Raw genomic sequence first — 17,307 nt, 5'->3', positions numbered from 1 at the left:
GTCATGCTGGAATCAGAATCTGATAATGAAAAGCCAGTATTGAAGTTAGAGGGCCAGAAGCGAGATATCTTCAGTGCTTGTTGAGGGTGAGAAGGCACACACACCATTCTGAGTGATTACTCACATGCAAAATGTGAACAGCAGTCAGAAATGAGGGTGAAAAACAGAAGCCAGGGACAATGAAATTTGCAACACTCCCCTGCACCATTGCCAGCATATCAGTATAAAACTTTGGTTGGACAAAAGAAAAATAGAAGTACAAGGGCAAAACTATTTTTTAATTAAAATCATTTTGACTACATTTTAATCAAGAAAATGTAATGCTTCATGCATTTAGCTGAACAATTCATTGTTTCTTTTCCTTGAACTCCATCCAGTTCATAGTAACTGCTGTTGATTTATGGAAACTGGCAGCATCTCAAATATGTAGGTTACGAGACCTTGGAGGGGAAATAATCATTTCATGTACAGCCCTTGCCCTACTCCTACATGACTCTAACCATCTCCTGGCCAGTTATGACAGTTATACCTTGGACATGCCGTTCACAGATGGACACTTTTTTGGATGTCTCTCCCCTGCCACCCCCTGATTTTCATTGTTTGTCTCACTGCTAGTGGAGGAAAGGAACTGTCAACTTTCCCTTGCTTGGAAGGCAAGTTGCTAATCCTCCACCTTGTAAAATCCCAAGCCTGAGGATCAAAACGAACAAACAAAACCAGAAAGCAGACTCTTCTCCCTTCAGTGACACTGATTAAAAAAACTCATGGTTTTGAAAGCTTCGCTGAACCACTCTATATTTGTAGTTTTCAGTATTTTGTATTGCTCCTTGAATTTGCATAGTGAGTGCCGGTACGAGTAGACTCATTTGTAACTCTGTTATGTGTCAGAAGAAATATGAAGATTTTCCCCTCAATGTAAGAAGTACATGGAGCTGTTGGAGCAGGTCCAGAGGAGGGCCAAGAGCACCCCCTCTACGAGGACAGGCAGGGAGCCTTGGGGCTCTTCAGCCTGGAGAAGTGAAGGCTCCAAGGAGACATTATAGCAGCTGTCCAGTACCAGAAGGGGGCCTCCAGGAAAGCTGGGGAGGGACTTTTTATAAGGGCATACAGCAACAGGATGAGGGGAAATGTTTTTAAACTGGAAGAGAGAAGATTTTGACTAGATATTAGGAAGATATTCTTTACTATGATGATGGTGAGACACTGGAACAGGTCATCCAGAGAGACTGTGGATGTCCCCTCCCCAGAAGCATTCAAGACTGGATGGGGCTGTGAGCAAATTGGTCTAGAGGGAGGTGTGCCTGCCTATAGCAGGGTGTTGGAACTAGATGATCTTCTAAACCAAGCCATTCTATGATTAATTCTATGATTCTATGTTGAAGTGCCCTGTCTGTCCAGTGGGCTCTCAGCCACTCAGACAACCAGGACGCAGAGCAGTTACCAGAGAAGAGACAGAGCAACAAATGGTTGTGGAAAGGAAGAGTCTTGTCCAACACCAGAGAGACCAGAGGCAGAGCTCTCCTTTCTTTTTTCCTATTTTCTCCCTTCCCTCCCTCTGTCCATGCAGAATTACTGACAACAATAGCAGTCCTCATACCCTACATTCAAGTCATTTTCAAACTGAAATAAAAATCCCATTGCCACTCTTCTTTCATTAAATTAGCTCATTTTAAAAATTATTATTATTGCATCCTTCTTGAGTTCATTTGTCCTTTTATAACCAGTTGAGTTTTCCCTATGGTGGTTTACCCCATTGTGGTGGGATGACAGTGGTGGGGGCCACTGGGAGAGCCATTGATTTATCCCAGGCAGCTCCCCTCCTCCAGCACCTCCAGTCTGATGCCAGCACACTTCATGGCTGCCAGCACACAGTGACTGACTGTCTTCCTTCTCCCTGTTGACTCCATTCGGATGCAGTGAAGCTGGCTCTCTTCTCTGGGGCACTGGTAAGGCATTAGGCAGGAGCACTGCATCTGTGATTCTGGCAAAGAATGTGTTGGAGTTTTAGCTGCAAATTTTATGAATAAAAACGTGTTATTACCTTATAGTTTGACAACCTTTCAAAAGCCAATAGGGAAAAAAGCTATTGCAGGTTCATGATACCTTACAGTATACTTAAGGTACATGGTATCTTATGGTCAGAAATCTTAGTGCACGCACTAGGCAGCAGGACATTGGGAAGCAGAGACAATAGAAGCTTTATGTATCAGTTTTTGCAACACTGACTACAGCAGCAGAAATGAAGTATCTAACTATTTTTATTCACTAATTTACCTTGACCTTTCTTCTAAACAGAAATATATTAAGCTGACTTTCTGTTTGCAATTATCTTTGCACACAATGTTGCTGTGAAATGGAGTCTGAAGGTCTGTATTGTGCCAGCTCCTATTTCATTAGAGCTCCCTTTATGAATGCTAAACTACCTGCCTGCTGGCCTGTGGTAAAACTCAGTCCTGCCGGTTATTTCATTACCTATTTCTGATCTAATCAGATTCTGACTCTTTACATTCTTTCCCAGAAATTCCCTGGGCAGGAAACTAAATTCCTGCCTCCCCTTTCTTAAAACAAATGAAAAACATGCATTTTACTCAGTTCAGCTTCTTTCGCATGGTACTTCTGTATCTTCTGCCTCTGTGTTGATACAATCATGATACAGTAGTTGATATAACTACTAATTAACTTCCATTTCCTAATTGTGCATACTCATGGGCAAGAATATTGGTGAGGAATTTTTTCCAGTTAAAACCTCTTGAGTACCACAATGAAAATTTAATGTCCTTTTCTCCCAAGGACTCTTGCTTACTGCACAGGGCTCCTCTGTGGGTCTCTGAGATAAAAACACTGAGATGATGGCACTGAATCCAGTCTTAATCCAGTTTCATGGTGGGAACAGAGCTAGGCTTCTTAGGGGCTCTGGAATAAATAAGCTAAGTGTTTTTTGATATCATAGTCATCTACAGAGGAGCCCACCCTGCCGTGCCCCCTGAAGGGCACACCTGATCCTAGTCAGTGCTTCAGCCCCATTTGAAGCAATACCTTGTGCAGTAGCTTTAAGCCACATCCTTCAAATCTGTGCTGTATAAATCATCTTGCAAAACAAAGGTTTTAAGATTGCTTCACATTGCTGTTTCTTTTTTTTTTTCCCACAAGCAGAGGAAGTGTGATTGGATCATATTTGTCTCTGGAAGCAAGCGGAGGAATGAGTGTGGCTGCCACTCAGCCTTCTCCTGGCAGGCGTATGATGTGCATGAAGCAATCCAATACCTCAGACATTTACAGGAAATCCTACTGCTGTTATCACAGAGTTACAAAGTAAATAGCCAAGTTGCACAACAGTGTTTATAAAATAATCCTCTTAGGGATTTCACCAAACAGCTTAGCTAGTTCATTAAAACTCTTAATAAGCACAGCTTTCACATAGAGGTATTTGCACATTTTACCATTAAAATCCCATTAAGACTGATGGCCCCTGTCTTGCTAAGTAGTTTTATGATTAGTTTCATAATTTAATTATATGCTATAGAAGGTGTGTCCCAGATTTACTCCTGAAGTACAAGCAGGTGGTTACAGTAGACTTACAGGGAATAGGTGATAACATTTCTGGCTGCATCTCTGTAATTAAAGATACAAATATTAATTCTCCCTAAGCAGTTCCCTTAATCTTCAAATTTCTTTTATCCCTTACTAATGGGAAGTGGCCATACCACTTTTGCCTGAGAGAAGACACATATCTGAATGTAACACATGTTAGTAGGGATGCAGCACTGAACCCACTTCCACATTCCTCTGACCATAACTTGCTGAAGTGGGCCACAATGCCTGTAAATCCCATTCTTACACAGTGAAGGACCCAGCACATTTTAATTTCAGTGCCTGTGGACAGGGATAAATTCAGAAGCCATACCTGGACATTCCTCCCAGTCATAGCAGGTGTCATAGCCACAGGGCACTTTCTTCAAGCTTTCTGCAGAGAGCTTTGCCCTTTCAATAGCCCAATGTAAGTTGGAATTGCTGTGGCAAGGGCCAGCATGCAAAAAGTGAAATGACTGCTCTCCAAGGCACTTTTCAGCTGAAAACTGACAGCTGGGTTTCGTCACATGCTGTTCAGAAAGAGCATGTAGCACACAGATGTCTTCTGAGTAGTGGCTGCCCCAAGGAAGAAGAATAATTATTTTAACAGACTGTGATGCAAGTCCATACTTTAAAAACTCCAACAACGTAAAATAAAAAACAGCAAGTCCATGACAGGCTAGATATCTGTCTAAAGACCTAAGGCTGTCATAGCTATTGAAGTGTCTGGTCCTTGAGAAGGCCCAAGTACAGCATAGTGCTGTGAGCTGAAGAAGCTTTGGTCCCAGCCACAAGATACAAAGCCAAGGATGTGCTTGGGAAAGGAAACAGGAGGTACTGTTATCTCCACAAGGCACAGGGCACTTCCAATGACCCTATGTTAACCTGGTTCATACTCAAGCCATATTCATCTTTCTAATTTTCAGCCCTACACCACACCTCTAACCTGTCCAGCCATTTACTAAAAATTCTCTGGGATAATTCTTTATTCATTGGAAGGCTCAAAGGTCTGTGCAGGTTGTGTTCTGCTAAGAGACAGTAAGTCCAAGTCTTACATATTTTCTTATGCTCTCAATATTGAAATATATGGTGTACTTTGCACCATGTTCACCTGGACGTCAAGCACAAATAGTATGGCACATTAAGGTAAGGTGATGACTATGAAAGTGTAGAAGTTGAAGGAAAAAGGAAGGAAGAAGAGTTGGGATGTCCAGTAGCAGATGACAATGGCACGAGATTAGAAAGACTCTGGTGTGCCATGTAGTTAATTTTCATTTTATTTCATTGACTGTGAAGAGGGCTGCATTCTACATGCAGGGCCATAACAGGTTAGAGACCAGGAATCTTCAGATTGCTGTGTTTTGTTACTCTTTATTTTGTCTTCACAATGGACTTTCCGTCTGCCATTGGGGAAACTGTGACTTTTCTTTTTCAAATGGAGCTTTAACTTACTTACCCACAGTCCTCTTCTGGATTCATGCAAACACACTCAGACCCAACCTGTTTTTGTCCTGGATTGCAAAATCCTCTGATCTTAGTTTGCTCATCTGAAACAAGAGTGAGAGTTCTTGTAACTGGAAACATAATTAGCAGAAATTACTTAGACTTCTACTGCCAGGACTAAATTGTATTTATTTCCATTTATCCTGCACCTCTTCATCAGGTGCAATGACTGGCTTTCCACAGGTATGGGTACGTCTTCGCAAGAATCACTGGAAAAACTTGCATACAAAGTTTCAAAAGAATGAGTTATCCTGCTGAATTTCATTAAGCATTGCTAGTACAGCTTTCTCCCCCCAAGATTACAGTTTCAGTATTGCAATTTCATGATCAAAATGCGAAATATGTTGCACTCAAAAATTCTGATAATAAATATGATTCTAATAATTTAATGAACAGTTGCAATGCATTTGAAAACTAGTAAGCCACATTCTAGCTCTATCTAGTTATAATAAAACCATGCTGAGGATACCAGGGCTACAGGAATAATAATGCACCTGAATAGATACTAACCTTTTTCACATGTAATAGACCTCAGAATAGAAGGAAACCAGGACAGGTCTTTTCCACAAGTATATTGTGTTTGACCAGTGACTACAAACCCAGCTCGACAGCTTAGCTTCACAGTTTCACCAATGATGTAGTGTTGCTTAAATGGGGAAATTTCAACACTGTCAGATGTTGGTGGCCTCAGGCATAATGAGGCTGTATTAAAAAAGAAAAGAATATAATTCTAGCTGTTTTAGGGATATTTATAGCAAGACATAATGCTTCAGGTGAAGAGCCGTTAAGGCACACACAGTAACACCAAACACTTGATTGACATTCAAAAATAATATTTGTCATAATTAAGTCTAGATATTTTCAATGCATGTCAATGCTTTTTATAAAAGTAATTTTTGATCAATAACTAAATAACTACAATCCATTACTAATGTATGCTAGTAAGAGTAATTTAATTTCGGTTTGATAAATACAAATGGTATTTACAGAATATTTTAATCTTGCTTTTGTAAAAGAAGCTATTGACAAAGCAATTAAAATTAATGGCGTTGAAGAACTTGTGAGTATAATCGGACTTTTTTTTTAATAAAATGAATAGTAAGTCAATAAAATTACACTGAGTTTTAACAAGCTATTGGAAACTCTCCTGTTAGCAAGACCAGGCCAGTTCTCACCTATAGCTGTTGAAAAGACTTGTCCGTAAGCAGTTTGAGGCATTCATTTCTTATGGGGATTTTAGAGACATAATTAATTTAATACAAAAAATGGTAGTCAGATTCCTCCAAGAACACTTTGTTCAGCTTAATTGTCAAAGATTGTTACTATAAATCTGAGTATAAGAGATGAGTACTTGCTTCTCTCAGAGATATTTAAAACTAGGAGAAAGGCCTCATAAAACTGAGTGTTTTCTAAAACATTTAACATCGCAATATTCTTACAAAGCACACAGCAGCAACACTTTGAAGTTCAAAGAGGAACAGTGTAATGACTCAGTAGGTTTTTGTCATGCCTAGTGTGAATGCTTTAAGTACCTTATTAAAATGCTGTCTTTTCAGATATCATTACAGATTTATTTGTTAAAACCTGTATTATAGTCTATTTTGTGTATTTTTCCATGACTTGTTTTGTTGCTGAACAAAACTAGTTCTTTCTTACGTTGGCATTCAATAGGTTGTTGTGTCCAAGTTTGATCAGGCAAACATCGGAGGAACTGATAGCCACTGAGAACATGACCGCTCACACAGGCAATTTCAGCTTCTTCTCCCACTGCATACTGGTTCTTTTCATTCTGCCAAAATAAAGCCCCCAAAGGTAAAAAGACTATAAAAAAATCTTGAATGAAAATAGACACTGTCAAACAAATCAGTGCTTAAAGTCCTGCAGCAAATGCTTTTCCTTTTCTGAAACAAGAATCGTCCAGTCACCTACAGAATATTTGTCCAGCCATACTAAATAAAGCCATGGTTACAAAATATTCAAAGATCAGTTCAGGATAGGTTTCACTTTGCCTTTAATTCACTTGCTTGTAAATGCTGGTGAACTGGAGTCCCATAACATACTATACACAGCAACATTGTCACTAGCACACTTATTAGCTTAGGTATCAATCTAGCAAAGAGACTGTAACTAGTATGTTTTCCTTCCGTCTCAATCATTTTTCATGCTCACCCTTATAAACCCATTTTCTGGTGGGTCTGGCCTGGAGCATCCGGTCTCAAGCTCACCAATCACAATATCCACTTCTTTTTTTGCTTCATCATCATTAATACAAGGAGCTCCTCTGAAAAGTAAAAATTGCTGGTAAGGATTCATCTTAAGCGGCTGTCAAAAAACAACAGCGTAATGTCAGAAGTTTTGGTCGGATATGCTTGGAGTATTTTCCTCAAAAAAAAAAAAAAAAGTGGTAAGAAGACAGTTTGGTTAGGTTTATGAGTAACAATGTTGTGATACAGTAGGTTTTTGCCATGTCTAGTGTGAACACTTAAAATACCCCCTTAAAATGTTTATATGGTCATAACCCAATCATTGCTATCAGTCAGTGGTTACAGGAGGCTTGTTTTCTATCAGTGTGGAGCTGTAAAGCCTAGTCTCTGAGGTAAGTAACAAAGAACCACATGGTCCATTGCTTTTCATCCTCTCTCTCCTATTGCTCCATAATCTCCTCTGCTGTCATTACACCAAGGATAATGAAAATACTGGCTCATCTGTTTCTGCATGTGATTCTCAGCAGAAAAGTTGAACCTGTTCAAAATCTTATTCTTAAAGATGCAAGAAACTGAGCCTCTTTTGAGGCTGGAATTATGATTTCAAGATGAAACCATGCAAAACTTGTACATTAGATGAAATCCAAGCAGGAATATGAAAAGCTTGTTAATTTCAGAGAAATTTTCTCCAAGGCAATGAGCTCAGACTTAAACCTTTAAGAGGATGTGAAATAAAAAATAAAGAAACTGCCAGCTCCTGTGAGTGTAAGAAGATGACTTCTCCATAGCTCTGGCCAGGAAGCCATAAAGAAGTTTAAGAGATCTACAGACATACTTTAGGATGTAAATAATCAGCCATTTTCTGGAATAAACAATGAGTAAATCTCAACCTGAAGCAAGTTACAAAAATTTTCAAATATTTCCTTTTCTCAGCCCGTACCACGTAAGTTCAGAAACGGGAGCTGTTTGTCACTTCTCCTTGGTCCCAAAGCCACTCTGGAGGGCTCTGTAACTCTGCCTTATGACTGAAGAGTCTTTTGATCAACCATCTTCTTACTTGTCCATGAACACAGAGACGTAACAGTCCTCCTCTTCTTCCCGTTCACCCTTGCAAGGTTTTCCACCGTTTATTGGGGATGGGTTATTACATTCCCTGGTCCTTCTTCTCTTGAAAGAAGCATCACATGAGCTCCATTCAGACCAGCAACCCCAGCGACCATCTACAGCAACTGCAAGAAGTAAAAGAGAGCCCGATTTTTTTCAAAAAATATCAAATATAGAACTTCTTAATCAACATATTAGAGAGATGATGGTAAATTCATAGTAGCCATTTTCAGAGGATTTGAAATTGTTAATGTTAACAGAGTAGATTATGTTGAGAATGTGAGGTTTTCCAAAGAGATAGGCAAATTTCAGATTGCTTCAGGAGAGGCCTTTCTTTCCAGTTTTCTTTGCAGGTCACGTTTAAATCCAGAAGCAGTATTCTACTTCATGCACAGATGTTTTTATTTTCATGGTACTGACAACTACCTCAGATAACTCATAAAAGGGTAAGCTATCAAATTAAATATGAACTCTAAAACTAAGTCTAAACACCAAATCTACTTCCCACACAAACTGAATTAAAATATCACTGTCTTTTCTCACCCACCAGGCTATTTGCCTGTGCCACCACAAAGCATTACATAAGAATTATTATTTACACACCATTTCTGTTCTTCGTGACATACATTATCCACATCCATATCTTTATTTGCATATCTTATATTGTTTCTTTTTGAAGCACGCAGTTGTTGAGATACTTTTTCTTTTAACAAAAGCAACATAATAATACATTAATTCTATTTTCTACATGAATGCCAAATTCTTTTGAAAAAATTTCTTTTGTGTGAAATAATTTTTTTCAGAATTATGACTTGGTTCCCTATCCTTAAGACATTTCAAATAGATTTTTCCTTCTACACTATAATTAACAACTTTTATATCCCTTAGATATTTTATCTTAAGCAAAGTAGGCCATAAGGAAACTAAGAAATGGATTTCCTAGTTTTTGCATCAAGTATCTTTGGTCCTAATTTCATTCTATTTGCTAAACAACTTATTTCATACTCTCATTAGTGTAGCTTAGGGATTTTTTTATCACATCTTTTAATTTCTTTTAAATGCTATGCTTACTCTGTATTATTTTCTATTAGTAGTTGCCCCTTTATTTTAATACCTTCTGATCACCACAATGGGGTAAGAAGTTGCATGAATTTTGGAAGGGAAGATTACATCATATTTGTCTTTGACTAGATTGACAGGATTCTTAGGTAAAAGTTATGATATGAATTGATGATATCAATTTTTTATTATCAATTGATGATATCAAGGTTTTGTTTTGTTTTGTTTAAAAATAACTGGTAAGGATGTAAAAGTTTGACAACATTGACTCTGGACCTGGACCAGAGTTCAGCTGTGGACAGCCCTTCCCCACCCACATGGCTGATGCTTCCTTGGCCAAAGACTTTGTGAGGTCTTAGTGGGAAAGCATACAATCTACTGCTTATCCTAATATTTTGATAAATCCCATCTATCTTTTGTGTATGTTGTCCAACAGATAACATCCTTGCAGAAATAAATTTTCCTGCTTAAGGAGTCTGAGCACTTTGAAAGATGCCTGAAAAAAACAGCCCAGAGAGGGGCAGGACAGGCTGTATCAGGACTAAATCTTCAATATTTCTGCAATGGCCACAGCCCTGCTAGCAAGAGCTTTTCAGTTGTTCTAAAGGTAGGACTACATACCACTGTGCTCAGAAAATTACTTTTTGATAGACACTGGAAAGAAGAGTGGAAGGCCAGGCTGGACATGGCTCTGAGCAGTCTGGTCTAGTGGTTGGTGACTCTGCTCACAGCAGGTAGGTTAAAACTCAATGATCATTGTGGTCCTTTTCAACCCAGGCCATTCTATTATTCTGTGATTCTATGAACTGCATGAAACATGTATATGTTACATTTTTTGATTTATGCATAAAGTGATACATTTCTTGTGCAAATAAATGCACTTTTACAAAAAATAAAAATATGTTTCTTTATACATTCATAAATGAATTTATAAAATCATTCATGTTTTTAATTATCAGTGAAATTTCAGAGTTTTGCTTTCTAGAAAATACAGCAAAGTTGATTTTCAAACGGTTGCCTCCTCAGTTCTGTGCCGCAGGAATTCCTGATCACAGCTCACTATGGGCTTTATAACAGGAGATCCCCATTTACACCATGGCAGTATCATCACACTCACCTGACTCATAACCTGGAGCTCGGATCTCACAGTTTGTGCCGTAGGTGCCAGCCTGGCACAAGCAGAGGCACTCTGTCTCAGAAAGCACAGGCCTGCCATTGTTGGGGCACGGGGCACACTGGCATGGGTCAAACCTGCCTGCATATTCCCCAAGGGCCCTTCTGAGGTTGCGTCGCCTGGTCACGGCACAAGGCATGTTCTTCACCAGATCCACAATGGACGACACCTGGAAAACAGCCATTCAGTTAGCACTTACCTTCAGTTTAACTGTGTGCCATACTTTGCAATGTAGATCCAACCAGGAAAGGTACATTATTTTCTTTATATCTTGCCCAGATGTGTGTGCACATGTAATTCACCTCACAGTCAACGTCATCTGGATTTAAAGGGCAGGAATGCATAGCTGCTGGCTGTTGGGTATTTATCAATATTTTTCTTAACCTTCTCCTACCTCAAAGTCAATTACTACGGGATTGTCCTTGGTCGATTCCAGCCAGTTTATAAAGCTTGTGTTCCCTGGAAAAGCCCCCTTTTTCTCCCAGGCCAGTGCAGCAGCGTACTCTGATCTGCCACCTTTGACCAGTGAGACTGACCGTTCTGCTGACTCCAATATGGAACCTGAAGGGATTTCAGAACAGAAATGTGAGACAAAGGCCTTCAAAGAAAACAACAGTGTCATAAGGAAAACTGTAACACGATAGAAAAGAATATACTGAAATATTATAGAGTTACCCTTAGAAGAAATGAGTCTAAGCTCAGAAAAAAAAATTCCTATTCTGTTTAGTGATGTATCAATTTCCTAAAGAAGGCTGTGTAAGGCTGCTGCCATGGAGATATTCTCAACTACACCAGAGACTTGTGAAATTGTATAGATAAAGCAGGCTTCGCTAGAAGAAGAATGCACTGCAAGGCAGGATCTTTGGTCCCAGTTATAAATGCCTGATTAATTGGACTTGATCACAGAATGACTGCAAAAGCAGTGGAGGTGAGGTTATATCTGTTTTTAGTGATGCAGAACACAATCCTTACCATTCTTTCAGAAATAGTGCCAACCTTCTGTGGTATGAGATGCATTGCTGGGGACTTCATGATGTCTGTTCAAGATGAGGAAGATGGGAGGGGAATATAAGGGTGCATTACATTGCAGAAATCTCTCAGCAGCTCTGAGCAACCTCTAGAAAAGATCATGGAATCACAGGTTTCTCACTTTCGCAAGCCTGGCTCTAGCCATGCTTGTCAGATCCATGACTGCCAGAAAGAGCCACTGACACTGGATCTCAAGTTACAGAACTCGAGAGCAGAGGATGAGAGTTCCTCTACCGTAATTTTGCAAGCAGGAAGATGTTTTTGATGTTTGCTTCATTGAAACAGTGAAAACGTTTCAACCCCAGGCAATACAAGGGGTTGTTCCCCAGGGGTTGGTACTGGGGCCTGTCCTGTTCAACGTCTTTATTGGTGACCTGAGTGGTGCGGTTGATGCGGTGGAAGGAAGGGATGCCATTCAGAGGCACCTCAACAGGCTCTTGCAGCTCAGAAAGCTGGGCTCCATCAGAAGAGGAGTGGCCAGTAGGGACAGGGAGGTGATTGTCCCCCTCTTCTCTGCTCTTGTGAGGCCCCATCTGCAGTGCTGTGTCCAGGTCTGGAGCCCTCCATACAAGAAAGACAGGGAGCTGTTGGAGAGGGTCCAGAGGAGGGCCATGAAGATGATCAGGGGGCTGGAGCACCTCCCCTATGAAGACAGGCTGAGGGAGCTGGTCTTGTTCAGGCTGGAGAAAAGAAGGCTGCAGGGTGACATCATTGCAGCCTTTCAGTACCTAAAGGGAGCCTGCAAACAGGAGGGGAATCAATTCTTTGAAAGGGTAGATAACTGCAGGACAAGGGGAAATGGTTTTAAGTTGAGGGAGGGAAGATTGAGGTTGGATGTCAGGTGGAAGTTCTTTACAGAGAGAGTGGTGAGGTGTTGGAACAGGCTGCCCAGAGAAGTTGTGGATGCCCCGTACCTGGAGGTGTTCAAGGCCAGATTGGATGGGGCCCTGGGCAGCCTGGTCTACTAGTAAATGATCAGTGGCCCTACCTGTGGTGGGAGTGATGGAGCTTGATGATGCTTGAGGTCCCTTCCAACCCTGGCCATTTTGTGATTCTGTGACCTGGACAAGGGGAATGAATCACAGGATCATAGAATGCCCTGGGTTGAAAAGGACCACAATGATCATTGAGTTTCAACCCCCAGCTATGTGCAGGGTCGCCAACCACCAAACCAGGCTTCCCAGAGTCACATCCAGCCTGGCCATGAACACCGCTAGGAATGGGCCATCTACAACCTCCTTGGGCAATCTGCTCCAATGCATCACCATCTCTGAGTGAATAATTTCCTCCTAATATCTAGATCAACCTAGATCTCTCATCTTAGTTTAAAACCATTTCCCCTTGTAATATCACTGTCAACCCATGTAAACAATCCCCCTCCTGTTTACATGCTCCATTCAAGTATTGGAAGGCCACAATGAGGTCTCCCTGGAGCCTTCTCTTCTCCGATCTAAACAAGCCCAGTTCCCTCAACTTTTCTTCATAGGAGAGGTGCTCCACCCCTCTGATCATCTTAGTGGCCCTCCTCTGGACCTGCTCCAAGAGATCCACGTCCTTCCTGTACTGGGGACTCCAGGCCTGGACGCAGTACTCCAGATGGGCCTCAGAAGAGCTGAGTAGAGCGGGACAATCACCTCCCTCTCCCTGCTGGCCACTCCTCTTTCAATGCAGCCCAGAATACAGTTTGGCCTTCCGGGCTGCAAACGCACACTTTTAGCTCATGTCCAGCTTCTTCTCCACAAACCCTCAAGTCCTTCTCCACAGGGCTGCTCTCAAGGAAATCTTCACCCAGTTTGTATAACTACCTGGGATTGCTCTGATCCAAGTGCAATGCCTTGCACTTGGCCTTGTTGAACCTCATTAGGTTCTCAAGGTCCCAATTCTCCAGTTTGTCCAGGTCCTTCTGAATAGCGTCTCTTCCCTTCAGTGCATGGACCACACTGCTCAACTTGGAGTCATCTGCAAACTTGCTGAGGGTGTACTCAATGCCATTGTCTATGACACTGATGAGGATGCTGAGGAGCACTGGTACCAAGACCAACCCCTGAGGGACACCGCTTGTGACCAGCTTCCACCCTGAAACAGAACCATTGATCACAACCCTTTGGCTGTGTCCAGCCAACCTATTCTTAATCCACCATGCAATTCATCCTTCAAATCCACCAATCTCCAATTTAGAGAGAAGGATATAGTGAGGGACCATGTCAAAGGCTTTGCAGAAGTCCAGGAAGATGACATCCGTCACCTTTCCCCTATCTACCTATGTCATTACTCCATCATGGAAGACCACCAGATTCATGAGGAACGACCTGCCCTTGGTGAAGCTGTGCTGACTGTCTCAAATCACCTTGGATCACCTCACTGAGTACAACCTCAGTAGGTTTGCAGACGACACCAAGTTGACAGGAAGTATTGATCTGCCTGGGGGTAAGAAGGCCTTATAGAGAGATCTGGACAGGCTGGATAGTTGGCATGAAGCCAATGGGATGAAGTTCAACAAGACTAAGTGCTGGATCCTGCACTTTGGCCACAGCAACCCCAGGCAATGCTACAGGATTGGGGCAGGGTGGCTGGAAGACTGTGTGGAAGAAATGGACCTGAGGGTGCTGGTCAAAGTTTGGCTGATCATGACCCAGAAGTCAAGAAGGCCAACAACACTTTGGCCATCAGTGCTTCCAGCAGAAGCAGGGAAATGATTTCCCTCTGTACTCAGGCCTAGTGAGGTCACATCTCAAGAACTATGTTCAGTCTTGGGCCCCATACTACAAGAAAGACATTGAAGCTCTGAAGCCTGTTCAGAGAACGGCTACAAATCTGGTGAGGGGTCTGGAGCGCAAGTCTTATAAGGAGAAACAGAAGGAACTGGGATTTTTTTATTCTGGAGGAGGCTCTGGGGAAACCTTATCACTCTCTACAGCCACTTCAAAGGAGGTTGTGGTGTGCTGGGGGTTGGCCTTTTCTCCCACTTATCTAGTGATAGGATTAGAGGGAATAGCTGCAAGTTGTGCTGGGGAGATTCAGGTTATGGATGTTATGGATGTTAGGAAAAAATTTCTCTTCAACTGCAGTTAGCAGTTAGGCTCTAGAATGGGCTGCCCAGGCAGGTGGTGGAGTCACTCTTCCTGAAGGTGTTCAAGAAATGTTTAGATGTTGTTCTAATGGGCATAGGTTAGTGGGAAATGTTGGTAGGAAGTGGATAGTTGGACTGGATAATCTTGAACGTCTTTTCCAATCTTGTTGATGAACACTGGCCTCTCTGTCAGTGTTGGAAGAACACCTTCAGTGTTGGAAGAACTCCTCTAGCCAGGAGGACCTGGTGTGCCTTGTTGAGGATAACTCAGGTTAACTAAAAGGATACAAACCCCGTTATTATCATAGTTACCTTCATGTTTCACAGTCATCTTGTTTGTGACACATTCGGTACTGACTTTCTTCTTCTTTCGGAAAAACACACGCCTTCTTGTTTCTGTTCGAATACACTCCATTGATTCATCCACTGACAGACCTAGAAGTACAAAAGCAGCAGCTGCATCACCATAGATCTGTTACATCACAGGTCTCCCTGCTCACTCATTTCTTTCTGACCTCTTTACTACATTCAAGCTCCTGATCCACCATTGTCTCTACTGCCAGGGTGTGTTCTGCTCCTCATCAAACCGGTTCCATCAGGTGCTGAATAGACTCTCCTAAACTCAGCCTATTCCTGTTTAGGTATTTCTCCTATATCACCTCTTCTGTTGTATCTGATAACCCTTCCTTCTTCTGGAGCACCATGGAGCAGTCCTTTGCTGTTCAAAATCAAAACCCAGTCACCCAAGGTGCTACTCTGCAGAGTGGGTGGGAACAGCAAACCTTCATCTGAGCCCAGGTCATACCAACGGGCTGCTCTGCCTGGAAAAGTAATTACCACCTATTCCTGCAGCACTGTGGACAAAGACCACCAATATTATAGAAGAAGACATTGCTCCTGAAGGTACCCAATTCCCTGGCTACAAAGACCAGTAGAATGCATCATACTTATCTATAGGCCCTGTAGGTACCCTCCCATGCCCATACAAGTTACAGTGGTGACATTAAATATCATTACTATTAACCAAGAATTTCACCTTCTGTAATATTCTGTTTTCATTTTGACAGTCTAGCAGTCATGGATTAAGTTTCAGACTATTTTCTAATCAATATCAGCAGCTCTAAAACAGTAGCCCAGAAGGCAACATATCTCTCAGACCTCAGTCCCACAGTGGCGTATATTGGAAAGCCTTCTTGGTGTCAAAGGATTTGGACTTGAAGGTCCTAAATACTGTCACGAACACAGTGACATTTACCAATTAAAGAAGATCTTCAATTTTTTAAAATAAAGCGTGGAAGTTCCTTCTTGCTTTATATTTGAGCAGTGTGAGTAATTCCTCTGTCTACGCAAATCTAAGAGATTCTTTTTCTGTTAGTTGTTGAGTTTTCTGTATGGTGGAAGACCTAAAAATAGAAAATGGTAAGAAAAATAGTAAACAAATTGCTAAAGATTACATACCTGAGTTCTTGAGTTCCTCGGAACTATACTGGTAAAGAATGTCGTAGGAACCACCCATCCTTCCAGAGGTGTAGTAATGAGTGCCAAAGTCATCAAATATTCTACTGTATAAAGCATAGTTGTATTCCAGGGGCAGCTGGTTTAGAGCTTTTAGAAAGACATCTGAGAGCTGCAAATTTGACTCCTTCATGGTGAAGTTTGCAACAGAGATGACTTTATGGACTCTAATAAAGTTGGAATTCTAGATATAAAATTAAAAAAATAAAATAAAATAAAATAAAATGAAATAACATAATCTTGCTGCTTTCGTGGGTAGTTGATTGCAGAAAACAGAGTGGCCAAGAATATGATCTGAGCTACACTGAAAACCTATTTCCTCTAGTCCATCATGATGCTTTAACCATGATTAAACTCACATAGACTAGCCCTGGAATTTCCAAGCATCCTGTGAGGTTCTCAGGGACAACACTCATTACTGCTTTGCATTGTGGGAGTGTATAGGATTTAAGTGTGAGTTAAGAATTCCTAAGCAGTGGACAAACAGAAAGTAAAATGACTTCTGCTATAGCAAATATACCAGTAATTGATAAGACAGGCAAAAGACTAGGAGGAAAGGCTGAAGCTAGTAAGTATCTGTGAGCTGTTTTATTTATTAATTAATATTGAGTGGGTATTTTGGATACTACCTCATTATTGTGAGGTCTCAAATGTTGTTTATCAGTCTGCTAAAACTAAACTTACAGGAATAAAGTTTTAATTCAGTGTCAGGCTATTAACACACAAGGTCTAGGGCGTGATATGGGTGGAAAAAAAAGCAAGAAGTTCAGAAACTAGAAGCATCACCTCTTACATTCAGAAAACTCATGTTTTTGAGACAGCTAATTTTTTTTGTGCTCACTGTTGAAGGTTGTTAATGAGAGAGTTCAACTAAAAAGAGAAGAGAGAAAAAGAATACTGAATGGAGAAACTGGTAACATGGCAAAAAAAAAAAGTAACAACAAAAAAAAAACCAAACAACAAACCTGAAGCAAAGAGATCAAGAGCAAAAGGGGTGATGGGAAAGAGCACAAAATGAGCAATCTGCAGAAAGAAGAAAATCATTATAAATAAAATTGATACTGATCTATATATAGGTT

At 41.1% G+C, this 17,307-nt stretch overlaps 1 protein-coding gene across 3 annotated transcripts in view; it reads right to left on the bottom strand.

Annotated features, from left to right (window-relative positions):
• Window positions 1-257: 257 nt before the first annotated feature.
• Window positions 258-17,307, bottom strand: part of C6 (complement C6) — a 28,536-nt gene continuing 11,486 nt past the window's right edge. For all 3 annotated transcript variants that reach the window (XM_052670335.1, XM_052670334.1, XM_052670337.1), the window contains 11 exons: window positions 16,172-16,412; window positions 15,026-15,148; window positions 11,009-11,175; window positions 10,558-10,783; window positions 8,335-8,506; window positions 7,243-7,354; window positions 6,730-6,862; window positions 5,584-5,775; window positions 5,027-5,117; window positions 3,905-4,146; window positions 258-1,981 (listed from right to left, as the gene is read on the bottom strand). In XM_052670335.1, the coding sequence (XP_052526295.1) occupies window positions 1,800-1,981; window positions 3,905-4,146; window positions 5,027-5,117; window positions 5,584-5,775; window positions 6,730-6,862; window positions 7,243-7,354; window positions 8,335-8,506; window positions 10,558-10,783; window positions 11,009-11,175; window positions 15,026-15,148; window positions 16,172-16,412 (1,881 nt within the window). In that variant the 3' untranslated portion in view covers window positions 258-1,799. The remainder of the gene's footprint in view (window positions 1,982-3,904; window positions 4,147-5,026; window positions 5,118-5,583; window positions 5,776-6,729; window positions 6,863-7,242; window positions 7,355-8,334; window positions 8,507-10,557; window positions 10,784-11,008; window positions 11,176-15,025; window positions 15,149-16,171; window positions 16,413-17,307) is intronic.

The sequence above is a fragment of the Tympanuchus pallidicinctus genome, unplaced genomic scaffold (assembly GCF_026119805.1).
Source record: "Tympanuchus pallidicinctus isolate F22 unplaced genomic scaffold, pur_lepc_1.0 scaffold9, whole genome shotgun sequence".
Taxonomy (NCBI): Eukaryota; Metazoa; Chordata; class Aves; order Galliformes; family Phasianidae; genus Tympanuchus; species Tympanuchus pallidicinctus.
This window is presented reverse-complemented; position numbering and strand designations above follow the sequence as displayed.